Source organism: Mesoplodon bidens (genome assembly GCF_964165515.1).
Source record: "Mesoplodon bidens genome assembly, chromosome: 4".
Taxonomy (NCBI): Eukaryota; Metazoa; Chordata; class Mammalia; order Artiodactyla; family Ziphiidae; genus Mesoplodon; species Mesoplodon bidens.
The window spans coordinates 29,053,031-29,074,299 of record NC_138160.1 but is presented as its reverse complement, the minus strand read 5'-3'; the positions used below and the strand labels follow the sequence as shown (position 1 = coordinate 29,074,299).

General features: G+C 43.0%; 1 protein-coding gene across 2 annotated transcripts in view; it reads left to right on the top strand.

Moving 5' to 3' along the window:
• Positions 1–6,529: 6,529 nt before the first annotated feature.
• The window catches only part of SLC45A2 (solute carrier family 45 member 2), a 33,020-nt gene continuing 18,280 nt past the window's right edge, over positions 6,530–21,269 (top strand). For both annotated transcript variants that reach the window (XM_081232394.1, XM_081232393.1), the window contains exons 1-2: positions 6,530–7,267; positions 9,283–9,459. In XM_081232394.1, the coding sequence (XP_081088520.1) occupies positions 6,739–7,267; positions 9,283–9,459 (706 nt within the window). In that variant the 5' untranslated portion in view covers positions 6,530–6,738. The remainder of the gene's footprint in view (positions 7,268–9,282; positions 9,460–21,269) is intronic.

The window sequence follows — 21,269 nt, the reverse complement described above, 5'->3', positions numbered from 1 at the left end:
TCCATATTGCTGCAAATGACAACATTTCATTCTCTTATGGCTGAGTAGTATTCCATTGTATATGTATACCACATCTCCTTAAGCTAATTGTCTGCTGATGGGCACTTGGGTTGTTTCCATGTCTTGGCTATTGTAAATAATGCTGCTGTGAACATTGGGGTGCATGTATCTTTTTGAATTAGAGTTTTCATGTTTTCTGGATACGTACTCAAGTGGGATTGCTGGATCACATGGTAGCGCTATTTTTAGGTTTTTAAGGAACCTCTATACCCTCCATAGTGGCTGCACCAGTATACGTTGCCACCAACAGTAGGAGGGTTCCCTTTTCTCCACATTGTCTTCAGTATTATTTGAAGACTTTTTGATAATAGCCATTCTGACTGGTGTGAAGTGATACCTCATTGTGGTTTTAATTTCCATTTCAGTAATAATTAGGGATGTTGAGCATCTTTTCATGTGCCTTTTGGCTATCTGTATGTCTTCTTTGGAGAGATGTCTGTTAGGTCTTCCGCTCATTTTTGATTGGGTTGTTTGTTTTTGTGCTATTGAATAGTATGAGCTGTTTGTATATTTTGGAAATTAAGCCCTTGTTGGTTGCATTATTTGCAAGTATTTTTTCCCATTCCGCAGGTTGTCTTTGCATTTTGTTAATGGTTTCCTTTGCTGTGCAAAAGCTCATAAGTTTGATTAGATCCCACTTGTTTATTTTTGCTTTTGTTCCTATTACCTTGGGAGACTGATCTAAGAAAATATTGCAACGATTTATGTCCGAGAATGTTTTACCTCTGTTCTCTTCTAGGAGTTTTATGGTGTCACATCTTATATTTAGGTCTTTAAACCATTTTGAGTTTATTTTTGTATATGGTGTGAGGGAGCATTCTAATTTCACTGATTTACATGTAGCTGTCCACCTTTCCCAACACCACTTATTGAAGAGACTGTCTTTTCTCTATTGTGTATTTTTGCATCCTTTGTCATAGATTAATTGACTGTAGGTGTGTGGGTTTATTTCTGGGCTCTCTATTCTATTCCGTCTACATGTCTGTTTTTGTGCCAGTAGTGTGAAGTTTTAATAACTGTAGCTTTGTGGTATTGTCTGAAGTCTGGAAGGGTTATGCCTCCAGCTTTGTTCTTTTTCCTCAGGATTGCTTTGTCAATTTTGGGTCTTTTGTGGTTCCATATAAATTTTAGAATTCTTTTTTTCTAGTTCTGTGAAAAACGTTATGGCTATTTTGATAGGGATCACATTAAATCTGTAGATTGCTTTGGTTAGTATGACCACTTTAACAGTGTTAATTCTTCCAGTCCAAGAGCATGGACTTTCCATTTCTTTGAATCATTTTCAATTTCCTTTATCAATGTTTTACAGTTTGCAGCATGTAGGTCTTTCATCTCCTTGGGTAAGTTTATTCCTAGGTATTTTAAAAAATTAATTAATTTAATTAATTTATTTTCGGCTGCATTGGGTCTTTGTTTCTGCACACGGGCTTTCTCTAGTTGCAGCGAGCAGGGTCTACTCTTCATTGCAACGCGCAGTCTTCTCATTGCAGTGGCTTCTCTTGTTGTGGAGCATGGGCTCTAGGCATGCGGGTTTCAGTAGTTGTGGCACGTGGGCTCAGTAGTAGTGGCTCGTGGGCTCTAGAATGCAGGCTCAGTACTTGTGTTGCACAGACTTAGTTGCTCTGTGGCATGTGGGATCTTCCCGGACCAGGGCTTGAACCTGTGTTCTCTGCATTGGCAGGCGGATTCTTAACCACTGTGCCACCAGGGAAGCCCTTCCTAGGTATTTTTAAATGCAATTTTAAACAGGATTGTTCTTTAACTTCTCTTTCTGATATTTCATTGTTACTGTAAAGAAATGCAACAGATTTCTGTATCTGTATCCTGTTACCTTGCTGAATTCATTAATTAGTTCTAATAGTTTTTGTGTAGAGTCTTTAAGGTTCTCTGTATAGAGTATCATGTCATCTCCAAATAGTGACAGTTTTACCTCTTCCCTTCCAAATTGAATACCTTTTATTTTGTTTTCTGGTCTGATTGCTGTGGCTAGGACTTCCAATGCTATGTTGAATAGAAGTGGTGAGAGTGTGCATCCTTGTTTTATTCCTGAATTTAGCGAGAAAGAAATTTCAGCTTTTCACTGTTGAGTATTATGTTGGCTGTGGGTTTGTTTTAAGTGCTTTTATTATGTTGAGATATGTTCCCTCTATACCCACTTTGGTGAGAGTTTTTATCATGAATGGATGTTGAATTTTGTCAAATGCTTTTTCTGTGTCTATTGAGATGATCCTGTGGTTTTTGTCATTTCTTTTGTTAATGTGGTATATCACATTGATTTGTGTTTGTTGAACCATCTTTGCAGCCCTGGAATGAATCCAACTTGATCGTGGTGTGTGATCCTTTTTATATATTGTTGGATTCGGTTTGCCAATATTCATTGAGGATTTTTGCATCTATATTTATCAAAGGTATTGTCCTGTAATTTTCTTTTTTGGTAGTGTCTTTGTCTGGTTTTGGTATCAAGGTGATGGTGACTACCTGGAATGACTTTGGGAATGTTCCTTCCTTTCTAATTTTGGGGAGTAGTTTGAGAGGGTTACATGTAAGTTCTTATTTGTATGTTTGGTAGAATTTCCCAGTGAAGCTGTCCAGTCCTAGACTTTTATTTGCAGGGAGTTTTTTTGTTTGTTTGTTTGTTTTTTAATTATAGGTTCTATTTTACTTCTAGTGATGTTCAAATTATCTGTTTCTTCTTGCTCAGTTTTGGTAGGCTGTATGTTTCTAGAAACTTGTCCATTTCATCTATGTTGTCCAATTTGTTGGCATGTAACTGTTCATAGTATTCTCTTAAAATTTTTTGTATTTCTGTAGTATCAGTTATAATTTCTCTTCTTTCATTTCTTATTTTATTTGGGTCCTCTCTCTTTTCTTGGTTTGTCAATTTTGTTTACCCTTTCAAAGAACTACCTCTGGGTTTAATTGTTTTTTTCCTATTGTTTTCTAAATCTCTATTTATTTCCTCTCTGATCTTTATTATTTCCTTCCTTCTGCTGACTTTAGGTTTTGTTTGTTCTTCTTTTTCTAATTCTTTTAGGTGGTAGGTTAGGTTGTTTATTTGAGATTTTTCTTGTTTCTTGAGAAAGGACTGTATCTCTCTTAACTTCCCTCTTAGAACTGCTTTTGCTGCATCCCATAGAGTTTGTGAGGTTGTGTTGTCATTTTCATTTGTCTCGAGATACTTTCTCATTTCTTCTTTGATTTCATTGTTGACTCATTGGCTTTTTAGTACCATATTGTGTAGTCTCCATGTAATCATTCTTTTCTTGTTTTTCTTTCAGTGGTTGATCTCTAGTTTCATACCGTTGTGGTCAGAAAAGATGCTTGAAATAATTTCTGTTCTCTTAAATTTGTTGAGGCTTGTTTTGTGACCTATCCTAGAGAATGTTTCATGTGTGCTTGAAAAGAATGTGTATTCTGTTTTTTTTTTTTCTGTATTAAGCCCAACTAGTCTATTGTGTCATTTAAGACCTCTGTTGCCTTCTTGATTTTCTGTCTGGATGATCTGTTCCTTGATGTCAGTGAGGTGTTAAAGTCTCTTACTATTATTGTATTACTGTCAATTTCTCCCTTTATGTCTGTTAGTATTTGTTTTATATATTTAGATGCTCCTATACTGGGTGTATATATGCTAATGAGTATAATATCCTCTTCTTGTATTGATCACTTTATCATAATGTAATGTCCTTCTTTGTCTTTATGGCCTTTGTTTTAAAGTCTATTTTGTCTGATATGAGTGTTGCTACCCCACTTTCTTGTCGTTTCCATTTGCATGAAATATCTTTTTCTGTGCCCTCATTTTCAGTCTGTATCTTTCTTCCTGAAGTGAGTGTCTTGCAGGCAACATATGGTGGGCTTTTGTTTTTTTAATCTAGTCTGCCACTCTGTCTTTTGATCAGAGCATTTAGTTCATTGACATTTAAAGTAATTATTGATAGGTATGTACTTATTGCCATTTTAAACCTTGTTTTCCAATTGATTTTGGAATTATTCTTTGTTCATTACTTTTTATTTCTCCTTTTATGGTTTGATGGTTTTCTTTTGTAGTATGCTTGAGTTCCTTTCTTTTTGGTTTTGTGCATCGATTTTATGTTTTTGATTGGTGGTTACCCTGGAGTTCAAGTATATTGACCCATAATTATATCTACTTGCTTTAAACTGATAGTCATGCAAATGCAAACACATTCTAAAATATCTACAGTTTTTTACTCCACTCACCCACATTCTACGATTTTGATGTCCTATTTTACATCTTCGTGTTTATCCTTTTGCTGTTCATTGTAGTTATAATTGCTTTTACAAAATTAAAAAAATTTTTTTTATATCTGTATACTGGCTTTTTAAAATGATCTTCAATCCTTTGATATACTTGCTTTTTCTATTGTGTTTCCCCTTTCCCATAGATACTTGCTTCTTTTCTATTTAGAGAAGACCTTCCAATATTTCTTTTAGGGTAGGTTTAGTATTACTTAACTCTTTTAGTTTTTCCTTGTCTGAGGAATTCTTTCTCTCTCCTTTTCTGGAGGCTTTTTGTCTTTTTTTTTTTTTTTTTTTTTTTCTTTTCATTCTACCTGGTTACGTGGAGATCTTTCTTGCAGCTTTGGTTGTATAGAAGATCTTCTGCCAGTTTCCAGTTGCCTTTCTTTGAGCATTGTTCCACATGTAGATGTACTTCTGATGTGTTTGTGGGGGGAATTAAGCTCCACATCCTCTTACTCCACCATCTTGATCTCCCTCCTTATTTCATTTTTAGTCACTAATGGGTCATAGGCACCTGTTGGGCACTGCAGCTTCTCGTGCCTTGGAATCAGATTGGATGTCACTACCCTCGTTTTCTGTTCCACATTGATATTCATACAGTACTTGCTTTTTTTTTCTTTTGGCTGCATTGGGTCTTCATTGCTGTGTGCAGGCTTTCTTTAGCTGTGGTGAGTGGGGGCTACTCTTCGTTGCAGTGCGCGGGCTTCTCATTGCGGCGGTTTCTCTTGTTACAGAGCACGGGCTCTAGGCACATGGGCTTCAGTAGTTGTGGCTTGCAGGCTCTAGAGCACAGGCTCAGTAGTTGTGGTGCATGGGCTTAGTTGCTCCGCGGCATGCGGGATCTTCCCGGACCAGGGATCAAACCCGTGTCCCCTGCATTGGCAAGCGGATTCTTAACCACAGTGCCACCAGGGAAGTCCCACAATACTTGCTTTTTATCATGACTGTGGAAAACCCAACCTCACAAAAATCTAAAGTCATTGAAGGGATTGTAGTACAGTCTTATGTTGTGAGTATGAACTATTTCATTCTTCATGTAGTATCTGAAAGATCTTGAGTTTCTCTGAGTTTACTCTCTTTAAATTTTTAAATCTCCTGAGATACCCCTTTGAGTTCACTGTGGTGCCCTGGGGCACCTTGGCACACAGTTTGGGAAATAACACTTTAAGTGATTTGCTCAGGGAAATACAGGTAGAAGGAGGCAGAGCCAGAATTTAAACTTTAATATTTTGACTCCAAGTCTTGCTGTTAAACCATTTTGAGGGCCTTTCCTATGAGATCATGTTTCCCTTGCCACTCACATTTTCATTTGAATTCAAGGTCCAACAAGGAAAATATGACCCACTCGAAGTCTTTAAAACAGAGGAAATTTATTATGGAGAATTACATTGGTGATAGAAGAGATGAGAAGCCCAGGGGACAGTGAGGCAACTCAGATACGAGCAACCACAGGAAGCCAAGACCCCTCCCATAGCTGCAGGATCGGTGGGAAAGGTAGTGTTATAGGGGCCCAGAAGCTAAGGTTGGCAGCTGGACCCACAATGGAGATGCAGCCACTGCCAGAGACATCTCAGGATGGAGAAAGAGAGGGGAGGAAGTATCCTGATTTCTTCCTTTCTCCTGCCCCCAGTCTTCCCACCAGTGCCTCTGATTGGACAAATCTACCTAGAAGCCAGAGAGCAAGGGAACCTGGGAAATGTAGTCCCTTATGGTATAGAGCATAGTATGAGGGGGAGGGAATGGATCTGAGCAAACAGGCAGTTGACTGGCATTACAAAATGTTGTGTATACACTTTATTCATTCTGTAATTCCTTTAGCACATGTTTATTGAGGACCTACTAGGTGCCAGGTATCATGCTAGATCCCATAATGAGCAAAGCAGACCAGATCACTGCTCATAAGGGGATCAAAGACCAACATAGGGGAAGGAGAATAAACACGAACTATCTGAAGTGTGTTAAGTGCAATGAAGGAAACTATCACAGTGCTGTGAGAGAGCTAGTGATTTAGGGGAAAGGGCGACCTCCCACTGTTTGAAGCCTAGTTAATTGACTATATGTGTGTGTGTGTAGAAAGCTTGTGTTCAGGAGAGGACAGAATATTTATACCTAGAAAAAGTTTAGAAAAAAGATATTGACTCATTCATACTTAACATCTTGATTATAGGGCTTTATTGTCTCAAAGCTGTGTGTGATTGTGTGACATAGATTGTGTGTGTGTGTGTGTGTGTGTGTGAGAGAGAGAGAGAGAGAGAGAGAGAGAGAGAGAGAGAGAGAGAGAGAGGCAGAGAGAACAGTACAAAGGAAGACTCTTTTAGAAAAACATTCTAAGGAGCCAGAGGGCTCATAGCAGCTAATCTCCATCATGCTTTCCAGGCCCCACCCCCCTTCCTTCCCATCATAACTTGTGATCTTAGAGGCATGAAAGAATTTGAGCCCCTCCCCCAGCCTGACCATCTCTGTTGGCCGCTCAGCCGGGCTCCACCTCAAATCCAGCTGGGAGTGCAAACCCCAGGGCCACGCAAGAGGTGGTGGGCTTGCAGGCAGGTTCCTCACCCAGTGGCCATGGGCGACAGCAGTGGGCAGCCTGGCATCCACACCTACAAATCCCTTGCTGAGGAGGGCCCCTTCGGCACTATGGAGCCGCCCAAAAGACCCACAGGGAGCCTGGTCATGCACAGCATGGCCATGTTCGGCCGGGAGTTTTGCTATGCGGTGGAGGCGGCCTACGTGACCCCAGTCCTGCTCAGCGTGGGCCTGCCCAGGAGTCTCTACAGCATGGTGTGGCTCCTGAGCCCTATCCTGGGATTCCTGCTGCAGCCCGTGGTGGGACTGGCCAGCGACCACTGCCAGGCCCGGTGGGGACGACGGAGACCCTACATCCTCACACTGGGCGTCGTGATGCTCCTGGGCATGGCTATGTACCTTAACGGGGACGCCATCGTATCAGGTCAGTGGGCAGCACAGGGTGGGCAGGCCGGGAGAAGGGTCCTGTTATGCAGCTTGCTGAAAGGAGAATGCAGATTTCTTTATGCCACAGTCAGAAATCGGTTAAAACTGATTCTCTCTCCTAAGTTACATTGAGTTTCCACCTTTGAGTGACCCAAATTCTGTGGTTAGGCGCCTTTACTTTTAGAAACATCAGGATACATTATTTTTCAATTGTGAGAATTTGAAAGTAGGATTATATTTTTACCTATTTTATTAAATTACATATTTTTACATGTTTATCAATTATGGGTTTTTTTATGCCCATTATACCTTATTTAGTACTTTCTCAAATTAACCAGCTGCCAAATGGCTCCATAAATTTTTACAATAAATGTAACTTTGTGTCCAGATGAGAGTTAATTATGTTCACAGCTTTCTGTGGAGTCTTTTAATAGGTACAGGGCATCAGCCTGGTAGCTCAAGGGGACATTTTTGCACTGCAAATTGTGGACATAAACCTGATGGTGAGCACTTTTTCTAGCCGTTAATCAACAACCACCAATTAGTCAGTAATTGGTGGTAGTACATATTGCATTGAGAAAAGAACCATTAAACTTAAAAATAGCACACATTTTTGGATAACTCTCAGGCTAGCAGAATGGATGATAATGAGACAGGATAATCAGTTATTATTTGTATATATTTAAAAGAGGGCATAAATCTATAAATGTAGGGTATTTCAGGAAGAAATTACAAAAAACCTGAAAAGAATTGTTGCCAATAGGGAAGGAGTACTAAAGGGCTGGGGTGAGAGGGGGAGAGTAGGCTTATTTTTCACTTATTTTTTTTACTGTATTTTTAAAAACAGGTACATACAGGGAGGTCAGCTCGGTGCTCTGTGACCACCTAGAGGGGTGGGATAGGGAGGGTGGAGGGAGACGCAAGAGGGAGGGGATATGGGGATGTATGTATATATATAGCTGATTCACTTTGTTATACAGCAGGAACTAACACAACTCTGTAAAGCAGTTATGCTCCAATAAAGATGTTAAAAAAAAAAACAGGTGCATACATTACATATTAGGTTTAAAAAATAAACTGAAAGCAAGGGAAATAGTTGTGAGTGAGTCAGTGAACTGTGGCATAGCCATAGGATGAATATTGTTTAGCTGTTAACACTGTGAAGTTGCCCTTCATCACCTGAAATGCTCATGTACGACAGGATTCCTTAGTCAGTGCTCCTCAAAGCAGAGTCCTCCAACCCAGGAGTCCCCAACCCCCGGGCCACGGAACCGGTCCTTGGGGCCAGCCTGCAGCATCAGCCTCAGTGGGGGGCTGTTAGAGGCCCCACCTCCCTCCTACTGATGAATCACAGGAGATTCACAGAAGGTGGAGCCCAACAATCTGTTTTAACAAGTCGTCCAAGTGGTGGTTAAGCACGCTGAAGTTTGAGAAGCACTGCATAAGGGCACAGGTGCACACCTTTCTACAGTAGTGCGTAAAGGGATGTCTGAAGGATGACAGATCTAGGGGCTGGGATCTAGAAGCATCTCCCCAGCTTTTCTGTATGGTTGGAATGGTTTACAATCAACATGTATAATTTTTTAAACAGCTTTATTTAAAGAGATGATTCACATACCATAAAAGTCACCATCTAAAAGTGTACAACTCAGTGCTTTTTCATATGTTCTCAAGGTTGTATAACCACCATCACTATCTAATTACACAACATTTTCGTCCCCCTGACCAGAAAGAAAGCTGGTAACCGTTAGCAGTCACTCCCCATTTCCTTCTCCCTGACAGTCCTAGGCAAACTGCTCAGTCTACTTTCTATCTCTAGAGAGCTGCCTTTTCTGGACATTCACTGCATCATTTTTAAAACTTGAAAAAATAATGGAGCTATTTCTTATTTGGAAAAGCAAAGCAAAATGAAAGTAAAGGGAAATAATTTGATGACAGGAAGTGTGGGTGGAAATAAAAATGCGGATCATTCTAAACCAGGATTTAGGAGACCAATGTTTGTTTCTCTTTTAGCTTTGATTGCTGACCCAAGGAGGAAGCTGATTTGGGCCATCAGCATCACCATGATAGGTGTGGTTCTCTTTGATTTTGCTGCTGACTTCATTGATGGGCCTATCAAAGCCTACTTATTTGATGTCTGCACCCATCGAGATAAGGAGAGGGGCCTCCACTACCATGCCCTCTTCACAGGTAGGGAATATTCCAGAAAGTCTATCCTTCAGCTCCCCAGATAGGGAGGCCCTTCCACTGAAGCCATCCAGTGTCTCAGCACTGACTTTTTCAATGAATGGATCCGTTGATGGACTGCTCCCATCACGCGGGCTCTGTCTTCCAGTGCATTTCTCTTGTGACCAGACTGTGGAGTTTTTGCAAAGGAAGTTTATACAAGGGCTTTCTGAAGAGCCATTTGTGGAGACCTTTACAACTAAAATGAAAAGAGGCCTTGTAGACTTGACTTTATTTTTTGTTTTGTTTTATCTTTTAATCAGTAATGTGTAGCATCAGCATTACTTAGGAGCTTGTTAAAAATGCAGCTTCTTGGGCCCCTCCTCCAGTTATTTTGATTCAGTAGGTTTGAGGTGAGGCCTAGAAATTTGCATTTTTAATGACTACCCCAGATGATTCTGTGGCAAGTATCCCAAGAATCACATCTAAAAACAAAAATAGAATTAAACCAAGCAAATAAAAAGCCCCAAGTTTTAGAGGTTTCATAGTTGTATAAAGAGTTGGCATTTCCTCAACCTCCTGGTTTGGAAAAGGCCATGCCAGGAGGACATGGGGGGCTCTCTCCATTTCTTGGGGCCATTGCCGGCTTCCTTTGGTTGCTGTTGGGTCCTTCATTTAGAGCAATGCTACTGATGTTCAGCATGAATTTATAGAGCTCCAGTTAGGACTTTTCTAGGACTGGGGTGTCATGCATAAGATGACAGCATGATCCTGGCCTGGGAGCATTTCTGTGTCTACTCATGGGGACTCTATTTGATTGTCTTCATCGCCCAGCCAATGTATTTTATGTTTTGACATATTCTGTCTCCTCCCATGGCCAGGTAGGTCCCATGAGAAGCAAAATCTTGAGTTTTGTCCAGTTTGTGTCTCTGCAGCCCAGAGCGGCACCTGCACGGAAGCCGTTGGCTCAGTAATTTGTTGTTAGAGCAAATATTTGGTTGGTGAGCCCTGGAAGGATGGGGCTGCCCAGAAGAGGGTATTTCCTCCGTGCTCCAGGGCAGAGAGAGAGTAAGAGTCCAGCCCGTCTGTGGGGCCCCCGAGCCCCCTGTCTACAGCTAGAAGGTCCCAGAATAGAGATTCAAACTGCATCTTCCTAACTGAAATCCCACAGTTCCTGCTGCTTTATCATAATCTGCAAATTAATTACAACAGCATCATGGGAGACTTCTTGGCTTTTGAACCTGACACATTGAGAATCTTATTGCTCTAAGTACTTTGGGCAATATGGCCACTCCTTCCCGGCTTACATCAGCGTTAGTCTTGGCCAAACAACCTCTGCTTTGCTGCCTCTGTGTTAGAAGACTGAGCCCTGTACTTTGGGAACTTTTCCAAGTTTAACGCATGGTAGTATTTCTATTGAGTTCGATAAAATGTCTTGAAGTTTTCTACTGATATTAGCGTATAGTGGTCTCAGCAAACGTGACTTGGGTTTAGGCTTTCACTGTATCTTTCGTACTTATCCTTTAACTGATTTTCCAGTCTCTAATTTCTTCCTATTCCAACTGAAACAACACGTAACTTCCAGCTTCATTTTCCTAAAAGACAACTATGACCAGGGCACTTTCCTGTTCAATGACCTGCAGTGGCTCCTGTTGACAAATTATGAATTAATTGACAGTCAATCTAAGAAAGAGATAGAGAATTTTAGTCAAGCCAACCTGAAGATTATAAACCAGGACACAGTCTCTCAGAGAGCTCTAAAACTGTTCCTCCCATTAGAGGTCAAAACACAGTTAGATTTGAGACAAAGGATTATACATCAGATGACATATTGACAGTTTACATAGTCCAGATCTGCACATACAAGTTGAGTAGTGGGTCATCGGGACCACTTACAGGATTAAGAAAGGAATGTTATTTCCTAAGGGGTTACCTTGCTGGTGCCAGGAGAAAATAGCTCCTTATCAAGCAAGTATTCCTGTGTCTTATACAGCGGTATGGTTAATGTATAATACAGATGCACGATGCACACTAAAGGGGAGGATGGAGGCGCAAACGGGCAGAGAGAACATTTTATGTTTAAATTTTTCTTATCTTGCCATAAAATATGAATTTTATTTCATCACTCCCCATTTGTCTACAGAATCAAGATCAAATTCCTGGACAGGGTTCAAACTCCCCACAATCTGTTCCCACCCTGCCCTTCAAGCTTTGTTTCCCATTACTCCCACCACATCCTCTGTGCTCTGAGCAGTTTCCCAGCATGTTCCCAGGGGCAGAATCCAGGTCTGTTTTACTCACTGTATCCCTGTACCGCCACCACTGCTTGGCATATTGTAGGTGCTCAAAGTGAATATTAATGGAACAAACCAAGGAGACTGCCCTTTCCTTTCCAGCTTTTGGGGCTTTACTCACACTGAAATTCCCTTTCCCCCTTTTCTCCCTGTGGAAATCAAAGCTGCTTAGAAACTTTCTTCTACCCACTTCCTAGAGAGAAGCCCCCTCAATTCTCTTCCAAATTGCAGGCACACTTAATTTCTAATTTGGTCAGAGGCTCCACCCACAACATAATCAGAGCGCAAAAGTTCATCAGGTATCAATGAAATGGATAATTCCATCAGGAAGAGACAGTGGAGGTTACAGTTGACCATACACATATCCTGAATTTTACTTCCCTTGTGGCCTATGTGGTCTGCTTGGGCTGCCATAACTGAATACCACAGACTGGGGGGCTTAAAGTACAGAAATTATGTTCTCACAGTTCTGGAGGCTGGAAGGCCAAGATCAAGGTGCCAGGAGGGTTGGTTTCTGGTGAGAGCTCTCGTCTTGGCTCGCTCCCGGCCATCTTCCCGCTGTGGTCTCACATGGCCTTTCCTCTGTGCACGCACTCCTGGTACCCCTTCTTCCTCTTTTCAGGACCCCAGTCCTATGGATTAAGGCCCCACTCTTATGACCTCATTTAACCTTAATTATCTCCTTAAAGGCCCTATCTCCAAATATGTTAGGATTAGGGCTTCAACATATGTCTTTTAATGAAGAAAGCAAAAGCTTTCCTAGAACCCCACAGACTTCTGCTTGTTTCTCATGGGGCAGAATTAGGTCACATGAGCACCCAGGGGCCTGGGAGGTTGGAAAAAAGAGAGGGTATTTTGGGGGGTGGGGAGCATATCCCTGAATCAAATTGGGGTTCTGTTAGCCAGGAGGAAGGGGTAATTATTAATACTGAATAGGCCAAAACTAGTAGCTACCATAGAGAATACAAACACAATTGAGTATTAGCCTCATGAGAACAATTAAAGACCAAGACTGTTGTAAGAAAGTGACAGCCAGAGCTTCCAAATCCCCCATCTCTTAGTGCATAATGAAGAGGTAATTACATTTTAAAGTTATACTCATATTCACAGTTTTACCTGATCACATTTATTATATTCACATTCTCTCCTGAATTATAACTCACTGTGGATTTATCCATCTCTTCTACAAGATTTGTAAACTACAAGATTTGTAAAAACATGAAGATTCACCTGCAAACTCCCATGGCTTCCAACTCATTGCCTTGCCATTAGCAGACACTTAGAAGTGTTAGCTATGTAAAAGGAGACTCTTGGTTTTATAACCCTGCTTGTATTTTGGGCAGTTTTACAAATTGCAGCAATCAGATGAATATGCTCATTTAGTTACCTTGCTTTGTCTCTTGACCAACATGAACTCTGGACCTCAGTCAACTGTCTCTGGCTATAGGGGGGCCCCCGGGGGTGTGTGGATGGCTCAAAGCAAGTTCTTTCCTCTACTAGAAAAAAACAACTTAAAATACCTTCCTCCTATAAAACAGTAAGTCTCACCTTATTTAAAGTTTAGATTCTAAAGTCCCTGCTTAAGTGATAATCACAGAGAGTCCACATTATTTTTAAACACCTCTCAGATCATTTATAAAATACAGTATACCTTGTTTTATGTATATAGATCTGCATAGTGATGGATACAGGTAAATATATCTGCAGATTCCTTTCCACTTCTGGACATGGACTCGATTAACAGAATAGCAGATAGGACAACCCATATTATTTAAAATGTTCTTTTTATCTTTCTTGCTCTCCCTCTCTCCCTCTTTTAAAAGTGTGAATAGTTGAATTCAGTTGAGTTAAACATGGATGTGTGACCCCACTGTGGTGTCCTTGCTCTGAATGGTAGACCAGATTAAAAAATGGAGAGAAAAATAATGAGCAGTGCATTATCACTTTGCTTAGTCTTTGCATACATGCCAGACCTCCCGAATTTACATGAACTTGGCAAAAAGATGTCTATAACATTCTGCTTGAAACAAGCATTTTATAATAAAGTCATGTTCAATTTTAGGGCCCATTTGGATTTTCATCATCAGCAAGGTATCATTTACCTGAGGAATCTAATCATTCGAGTAAATTGAAATTCTTTTAAATTTATTTCAGAGCTGTAGTCCAGGCCCAACAATTCCAAATGCTTTGTGAGTCAGTGTCAAAGGGTTCACTGCCAGAATATTTTCCAGCATATTTCTGATTTTTTTTTTTTTTTAAGAAAAGACCCTACTGGCTTCCTACTGGAGGACATTTTAGTCCTCCAGCTTCTTCTCTTATGTTTAAGGGTAACTCTATCTGCCCTCCATCCCTGGCGAATGTGGTAGATATGCTGTGTTTAGTGGATCCACCCTCATCCCTTCACCCCATGCCTTCACCTTTGGGTGCCTCTGAGGCTGTGGAACCCACACTCACCAGAAGGAGATTCCTCCCTTGTGTCAGAATGCTTCTAACCAATCCTGTGTTGCTAGATTAACCCAAGGCCTTGCTCTCCTTAGCAGCGAGCTGCATCCCACCAGAGGAGGCTGGGACCAGACATGGTGGTAAAGGCCGTCCCAGGTCACATCCTGGCCCCTCCTCCTGCTGAGTCGCCGTAGTATTTCTGGACTTTTGTTTCTTCACAGTGGTGTGAATCTCTACACAATGCTAGTTATTAATATCCTGGCAAATGGTCCCAGGTCCAGAGCAAGGAACCATTTAAAAGGATTCAACACCAAATGTTTATATGTACTGGATTTCCTCCATTCCCGCCGAACCTGTGAAAGTTTTATTTGCATATAATGACTCAGTGAGAAACTTGCCCCATGTACATCTTTGGAAGAAGAATGGGTAACTTCTTAGGCTCAGCCTCTTTTGATTTTTCTGTTTCTTTAATATTTCAAAGTATGCATTAAAATGCTAGTGAAACAAATGCTCAGATTAGAAATAATTAAGAACTAACAAAACGAGTCCTAAAAATAACTTTCAGATATGGGCCCCTTTGACCAAACCTATACACGTGGAAAGAAGCCACGTTTCACGTTAGAGTCAGTTTTAACTTCTCCTTTAGGACTCATTGCCGCATGAGTGGATTTCTTTCATCAACTGAGTTCCCTTTGAAGTTTCTGCCCCTGGTGAACTTTCATATCGCCTCACTCAGGCGGCTTGGAAAGGATGTGGCCAGAGCAGAAGCCAGGATACAGGAACTTCAGCTTTGAGGGTGATGTGAATAACTTAGGGCAAACTGCCATTTCTTTTCCCATTTCAGCACCTACCTCTCAAAGAATCTCAAAGGCAGGTTAGAGAAGGGAGCCCCTGAGGGCATTTTTCCCTGAGTGCGTTGTCTGCCAGAAATCTTTCCCCAGATGCCAGTTGGCCAGCTTGGTTTGCTTTCACTCTTTGTTACAATCTGGTCGCATAGCCCCTCCTCAGTGATGTGTTCCTGGTTACCTGATAATATATTATTTGTTCATTTGTTTGTTGTTTATTGTCTGCCTCTATAGCCAACATATAAGCTCTCTGACTCTCTGAAGACAGGAATACTATCTTTCCTGTTTGTTGCTGTATCACCAGTGCTTAGAATAGTTCTGGGAATATGCTGAAGAAATATTGATGAGACCAATATTCTATTTTAGCATCCTCATTTTACCTATGAGGAAGCTGTGTTGCCAAGAGGTAAGTGACTAACCCAAGGTCACAGAGCTGAGTAGCGGTAGACTAGACTAGGGGCAGAAGCCAACCAGCCAGCCAGCCAGCCAACCAAAGACCTGGGTCATGCTGTCATTTGGATTCATCTCAAAGCTGAGCCCCAGAGAAGGTCTGTATGCACATAGCTTATTGGGGAAAGGATTCCAGAGATTGAGAGTGAGAGAATGGGGGGAGTGGAACAGGCCAATACAGGAAGCATTACAGAGTTGGCCTTTGCTCTCAGTGGCTGCCTCTATCTCACCAGGACCCTCCAAGGAGCCTTATGAAGTGCATCTCAGAACTCTCCAGTTGGGAGGATCAAGTCAGGGAGATGAATGCATTGGCTCCGGTCTCCACCAGCCAAGGGTGCTCCCATGGGTTTTAACCTCCCTTGTGTGGGTGCTGCCCCACCTGAGTGTGGGTTCCCTCAGGCAAGGTACCTGAGCAAAGAGGGCCAAGGCTAGCTTAGAACTGGTCATCGCAGTGGCTGCTGGAGAAAGGACTGGGATGGGGGTACCGAGAGGACCTGCCGTGTCCACAAGGGCTGCCTGATTCAGCTCATGACTTAGTCCTGAGCTTTTTCACTCTAGCGTAGGTGCTCCATGTTGTTTGGTCACCATTAGGAGGATTTAAAGCATTTTGCAAAGTGCTCAACAAGTTACCTTACAGTAAAATGAGCTGTTGCAACTCAGAACTAAAACATTAGTTCTGCAGACTTAAAGAAAACTCATGGAAGCCACAAATGGCTCCAGAATTGGGCCAATTAATGACTTGACTATTTCTAATCTTTAAGCAAGAACAGGAGTCAGATTTTACATGTCACATCAGAAAATGAGAAGTTTCAAGAACCTTCTCTGAATTAGGGTAGCAGTAGTCGTTCATAGACTCAAATCAAGAAACTTGCCTTTAGAAAATGTTGAGATAAGGTAAATGCTTTTATGGGAACCATTATTGCATTAGACATGTCAGCAGCTTTCACAGGAACACAAAATGCGGTCTCAGTGCTCTTACCCTCTGTGGCAAACACTCCCCCAGTTCTCTGCGTGCATGTGTTTGATTAAGATGTATACGATTCTGGCATTGCTTTGCTGCAAATTCTTTAGCCTACAGCATAACCGATGCTCAGTAATGGAAAATGTTGGGTGAATCTTCATGTCTGAAATGGGTGTGAATCCCAAACCCCAAACTTAATTTAATTGCGTCTGTGTTAAGCCCCATTGGCACAGGATGGAGAAAACTTAGTGTCAGTCCCTTTGGAATATTCTCCCACGCCTTTCCCAAAGGGTTGCATCTAAATTCTGAGAGCTTAGAGTAGAAAGGTTTCAGGGCAGGGAGGATCTGGGTTTTAGCATCATGTGGTCACACTGGCATTTACTGGGCTGTCCTTGGTCCCCCGGTGTCTCAGTGGTCAGGCTCAACTGGTCACAGTTGCATTCGCTCTCATCCTTGTCTGCAGGGCCCCTTCAGAACGCGGAGATTCTCAGGTCCCTCCACCCCCAATGCCATTCCGCTCTTCCCACGCCTGCCCATATGAGGGGAGCTCTGTGAGCTGCAAACTCTCCGTGCTCTGATTTCCTTGACTCTAAAATAGAGATAAAAATACAGTTGATCCTCCTTATTCATGGATTCTGTATTTGTGAAGTCATCTGCTCACTAAAATTTATTTTTGCCGTCAAAATCAATACTTGCAGCTTGTTTGAGATCATTGCAGGCATCTGCAGAGTGGAGGAGAAAAACTTTGAGTCGCCCCATGTGCTTGTTCCCGGCTGTGGTTGACCAAGGTGACACTCTGACTTCTTGTTTTGATTCTCACACTGTAAACAGATGTCCCTTTACTGGAATATTTAGTGCTAATTTTTTTCTTTGCACTTTTTTCACTATTTACAGCGGCCCTAAATGTGGTGCTGAAAGCACTGTCTTGGATTCATAAGTACAAGAACATTGTGATGTGTCTTATGGAGAAATTATGTTTAATAAGTTTTGTTCAGGTGTGGGTTATAGTGCTGTTAGCCATGGGTTCCATGTTAATGAAACAACTGTATATTAAATAAGATATCTTTAAGCAGAAACACACGTAAAACTAGGTTATATGTTGATCAGTTGATGAAAATGAGACTAGAGGCTCACAGGAACTTAACACTGTATTTCCCCTCAGAGCAGTAGTTTACTATTCACAAATTCAGGGCTTGTGGAGACTTTCTAGAACGTAACTACTAATAAGAATCAGTGGTAGTACCTTCCTCAAAGGGTTGTTCTGAGGATTGTATGAGTCATAAATGTCAAGCACCTAGAACAGAGCCTGACACACAAGTTCATCTATCTCCATCCACTGCATAGCCATTTCTTTCTTGAGGTCTTAATGTCCCCCTGGGGTCTTTCCAGGAAATAAAGTATTGGTGCCTTCTGCTCTTGGATCCCCCAAGCTACCTGCAGGAGGTTCTGCTCCCCACCTTCCATCCTCCCACCCCAACTAAGCCCAAGGAGGAAGGAGCACAGCCACCACTGCCTTAGGCATTTGCCAATATAGGCACACCCATCATGAATGCCCTGCCTACCCTGGGAAGCCTTGTTTTTTTTTTTAATTTTTAAAATTATTTTATTTTATTTTATTTTTGATGGGGAAGAAATAGTGACTTTATTCAGAAGCCGACAAACCAAGAAGATGGTTCCTAGAGAATCATCTTCATTCGGGGTAGAATTTGGGCTTCTTTTGTGCGAAGGGAAAAGGGGAAGCGGGAAAATTTGAGATTAGAGGGTGAAGGCAGATTGCAGACTTCCTGGAGCCACCTGGCCTTCAAGGAAGCATAGCATTTCTTTGCTCTTCTGCTTGCTCAGCAGGCTGGATCACGAGGCTCCTACAAATCTCACAGCTCTTGCATTGTGTGTGTGTCTTTCAGTTGACAGTTTAGTCCAGCAGCAATGCATTCAAGGATGGACGTGGAGCATTCCAGGTCAAACAAGCAGGTTGTCCTGACCCTGTGTCATCCACCACTGCTTCCCAGGGCCTGTCCCCAGGCTCACACCTGGGGCTGCAGGGGGATCCCTTTGGGACCAGATGATGGGGAAGGAAGAATTCCCAGCCCGGTTCTCCATCAGTCAGCTCAGTGTGAGGGAGATGGCTGGCCGCAGATGGGGCCTGCATTCCAGCCCACTCAGGGGTGGCCCGAACACCAGGGTGAGGGCCAGAACGGCAAGCAAGTTACTTTCGTTGGACCCTTGTCCCCAGAGGAGAAGCGTGTACCTGGGTGTGGTTGCCAGTACTGCTCCTAGACCTCAGTTGCACCCCTCAGGAACTCGGAGCACTGACCCTGCACAGGAGTCCACATCATATGTCATCCCCAGTGATGGGAACACAGGCTTGGGTCTGCCAGTCACGTCCCATGCCTTACCACCCCACTGGACCAAGCAGAGGGTGGGCACCCCTCCTGGCTCCAGTTAGCCCTCAGGTCAAAGGCCTTTATTAGGTGCTGTGTGGCTGTAGGTAGAATACATGGGTCCAGGACCCCAGGGCAGGACTGGGCAGCTCTGTCTCTTGTCATTTCCTGGACCACTGGTGACTTCATGCTCTCCAGCCCTGCTGCTCTGGGCTCTGTGGGTTCAGAAGTTCTGTTTCCCAAAGCTTCCTTCAGGTGACACAAAAAGGTGCCGTTGGGCTTCCCTGGTGGCGCAGTGGTTGAGAGTCCGCCTGCTGATGCTGGGGACACGGGTTCATGCCCCGGTCCGGGAAGATCCCACATGCCGTGGAGTGGCTGGGCCCGTGAGCCATGGCCGCTGTGCCTGCGTGTCCGGAGCCCGTGCTCTGCAACGGGAGAGGCCACAACAGTGAGAGGCCCGCGTACCGCAAAAAAAAAAAAAAAAAAAAAAAAAAGTGCCATTGACCTAAGATCTCTGGATGCCCCTTTGTTTCTCATGCCTGGGTCACAGACAGGGCCTCTTGACTCTGGTCCGCAGGAGGAGGGAGGGCTGCTCCACATGGGGGAGCAAGGTCCTCTCTTGCCCAATTTTGATGGTAAATGGCCATGTGCAGCACTCTTGCCCCCAGACCGTCACGGTGACCAAGGCCTAGGTTTCTCGGAGAAGGGGCCACATCACACAGTAATCCACTGGGCCTAGCAGAGCTGGTAGCTGAGGCTGAGCAGAATGTAGGATGGATTCCAGCACGAGAAGCTTCCTGGGGTCCTGGAGGGGCTGCTCACAGAACCTCCTCCAAGAGGCCCACGTGAGCAGCTCAGTGGTTAGGCTGCGGTGGATGCCGTGATGCACATTCAGACCCACCATCATGAAGGAAGGACCCACTCTCACTCCTGGGCCTGTGCTGCCTCGGCTTCCTAGCGGAAGCCTTGTTCTTCAATCACATTTTCTACTGAATCTACCATCTATGCCTTTGGAGCCTAAGGGCCTTTGAAACTCAGAAGCAAGGAGACACATTCTTGTTTCTCTGCTTTCTACTTTCATGTCCTTCCCCCAGGCAATGAGGCATCCTGGCTTAGCTTGAATGTGAAGGAAGGGCCCAGGGAGATACCGGGGTAGTTGTGGGTGGACGGAAACCATTGTCAGTACTTTAAATATATTATCTCACATCTCTTACGAGATGAGTTGCCTTGTAAATCTAAAGGAGTGTCAGGTCGGCTTGTGTCTTCTCCCTTTTTGATTGATTTTCCTTGTACACTCAGCCTCCAGGAGGGCAGGTCATGTCTGTGTTGTTCATTGCTGTATCTCCAGTGCCCAGCACAGTTCTTGGTGAGAGTAGTGCTCCGTCAGTTTCTGTTGATAAACAAATGGGGTCAAGGTCTCTCTTTCTCTCTCTCACACACACACTCATACACACCTAGTAACTGGTACTTGTGTTAGCTCTCTGGGATTTAGTGTGTATGTGTTTGGTGTAGGTAGGAACCTAGTCTGACGCTTTCATTGCTATTTTCTGAGCATGTAGAAAAGAATCAGAACGACTCTCTCATGAGCCTGCTGGGAATGTGGAGGTCTTTCGTCTGTCACCTTGTTGAGGTATGGAAGCTGGCAGCACACTGCAGCTCTCTCACCTTGAGCTCTTTCTACATCAGCGTGGAGGTTGTTCAGTCACACGCCTGAAGCAGGGAAGCAGTTTTAGGCACGTGGTATGTGCCGCGTTTGACTCAGACAGACTCTCTAGATTCCTTGGTCCTGAAACTCTCCCAGTTTCCTATTTTACCTATTAGAGTTGTGAACAAAAGAAAAAATAATACATATTTCTATACGCTTGGACTTCTTCCAGGAGGATCCATTGTTCAACCTGTATCATTAGTTATGAAATACAATATCTGTCTGCCGAGCCATTCACTCTCATGGGGTTGGCTCTGGTGTGAGTTTGACATCACGGCCTGGCTCTGTGAAGGAGGAGCCTTCTTTATAAAGAAGGCTGGACCACTTGTGGACCCTTCCTCATAAAGACTGGCTATCTAATGTGGCAGCTGGATGCTCCAGCTTATGATTTGGCCAGTAGACTGGAGATTGACTCCAGGAGCCCCAGGGAGGCTGGTGTTGGCAGCAGAGATAAATGTAACCTGGATGTAAACGTGGGAGTCGATGCTAACCTCTGTTGCAGCTGCGACGACTAGGCTTTGTTTAGGAGACGATTTTGAAGATAAAATTCTTAGTTTAAGCAGAGGAAGTAAAAAGTAAAGCATTCAGTAAGTTCCTACAGCCCTCTGCTGGCCCTCATCATACCTGAAGGTGTGAATAGATAAAGGTAAATGTTTCCATACAGAGTTTTAATATGGTGCCTAGTCAAATAATATCCCCAATGGCCTACTATTCCTTCAAGGCATGTTCTAACTTTTAGTTAAGTCTCACAGTAGC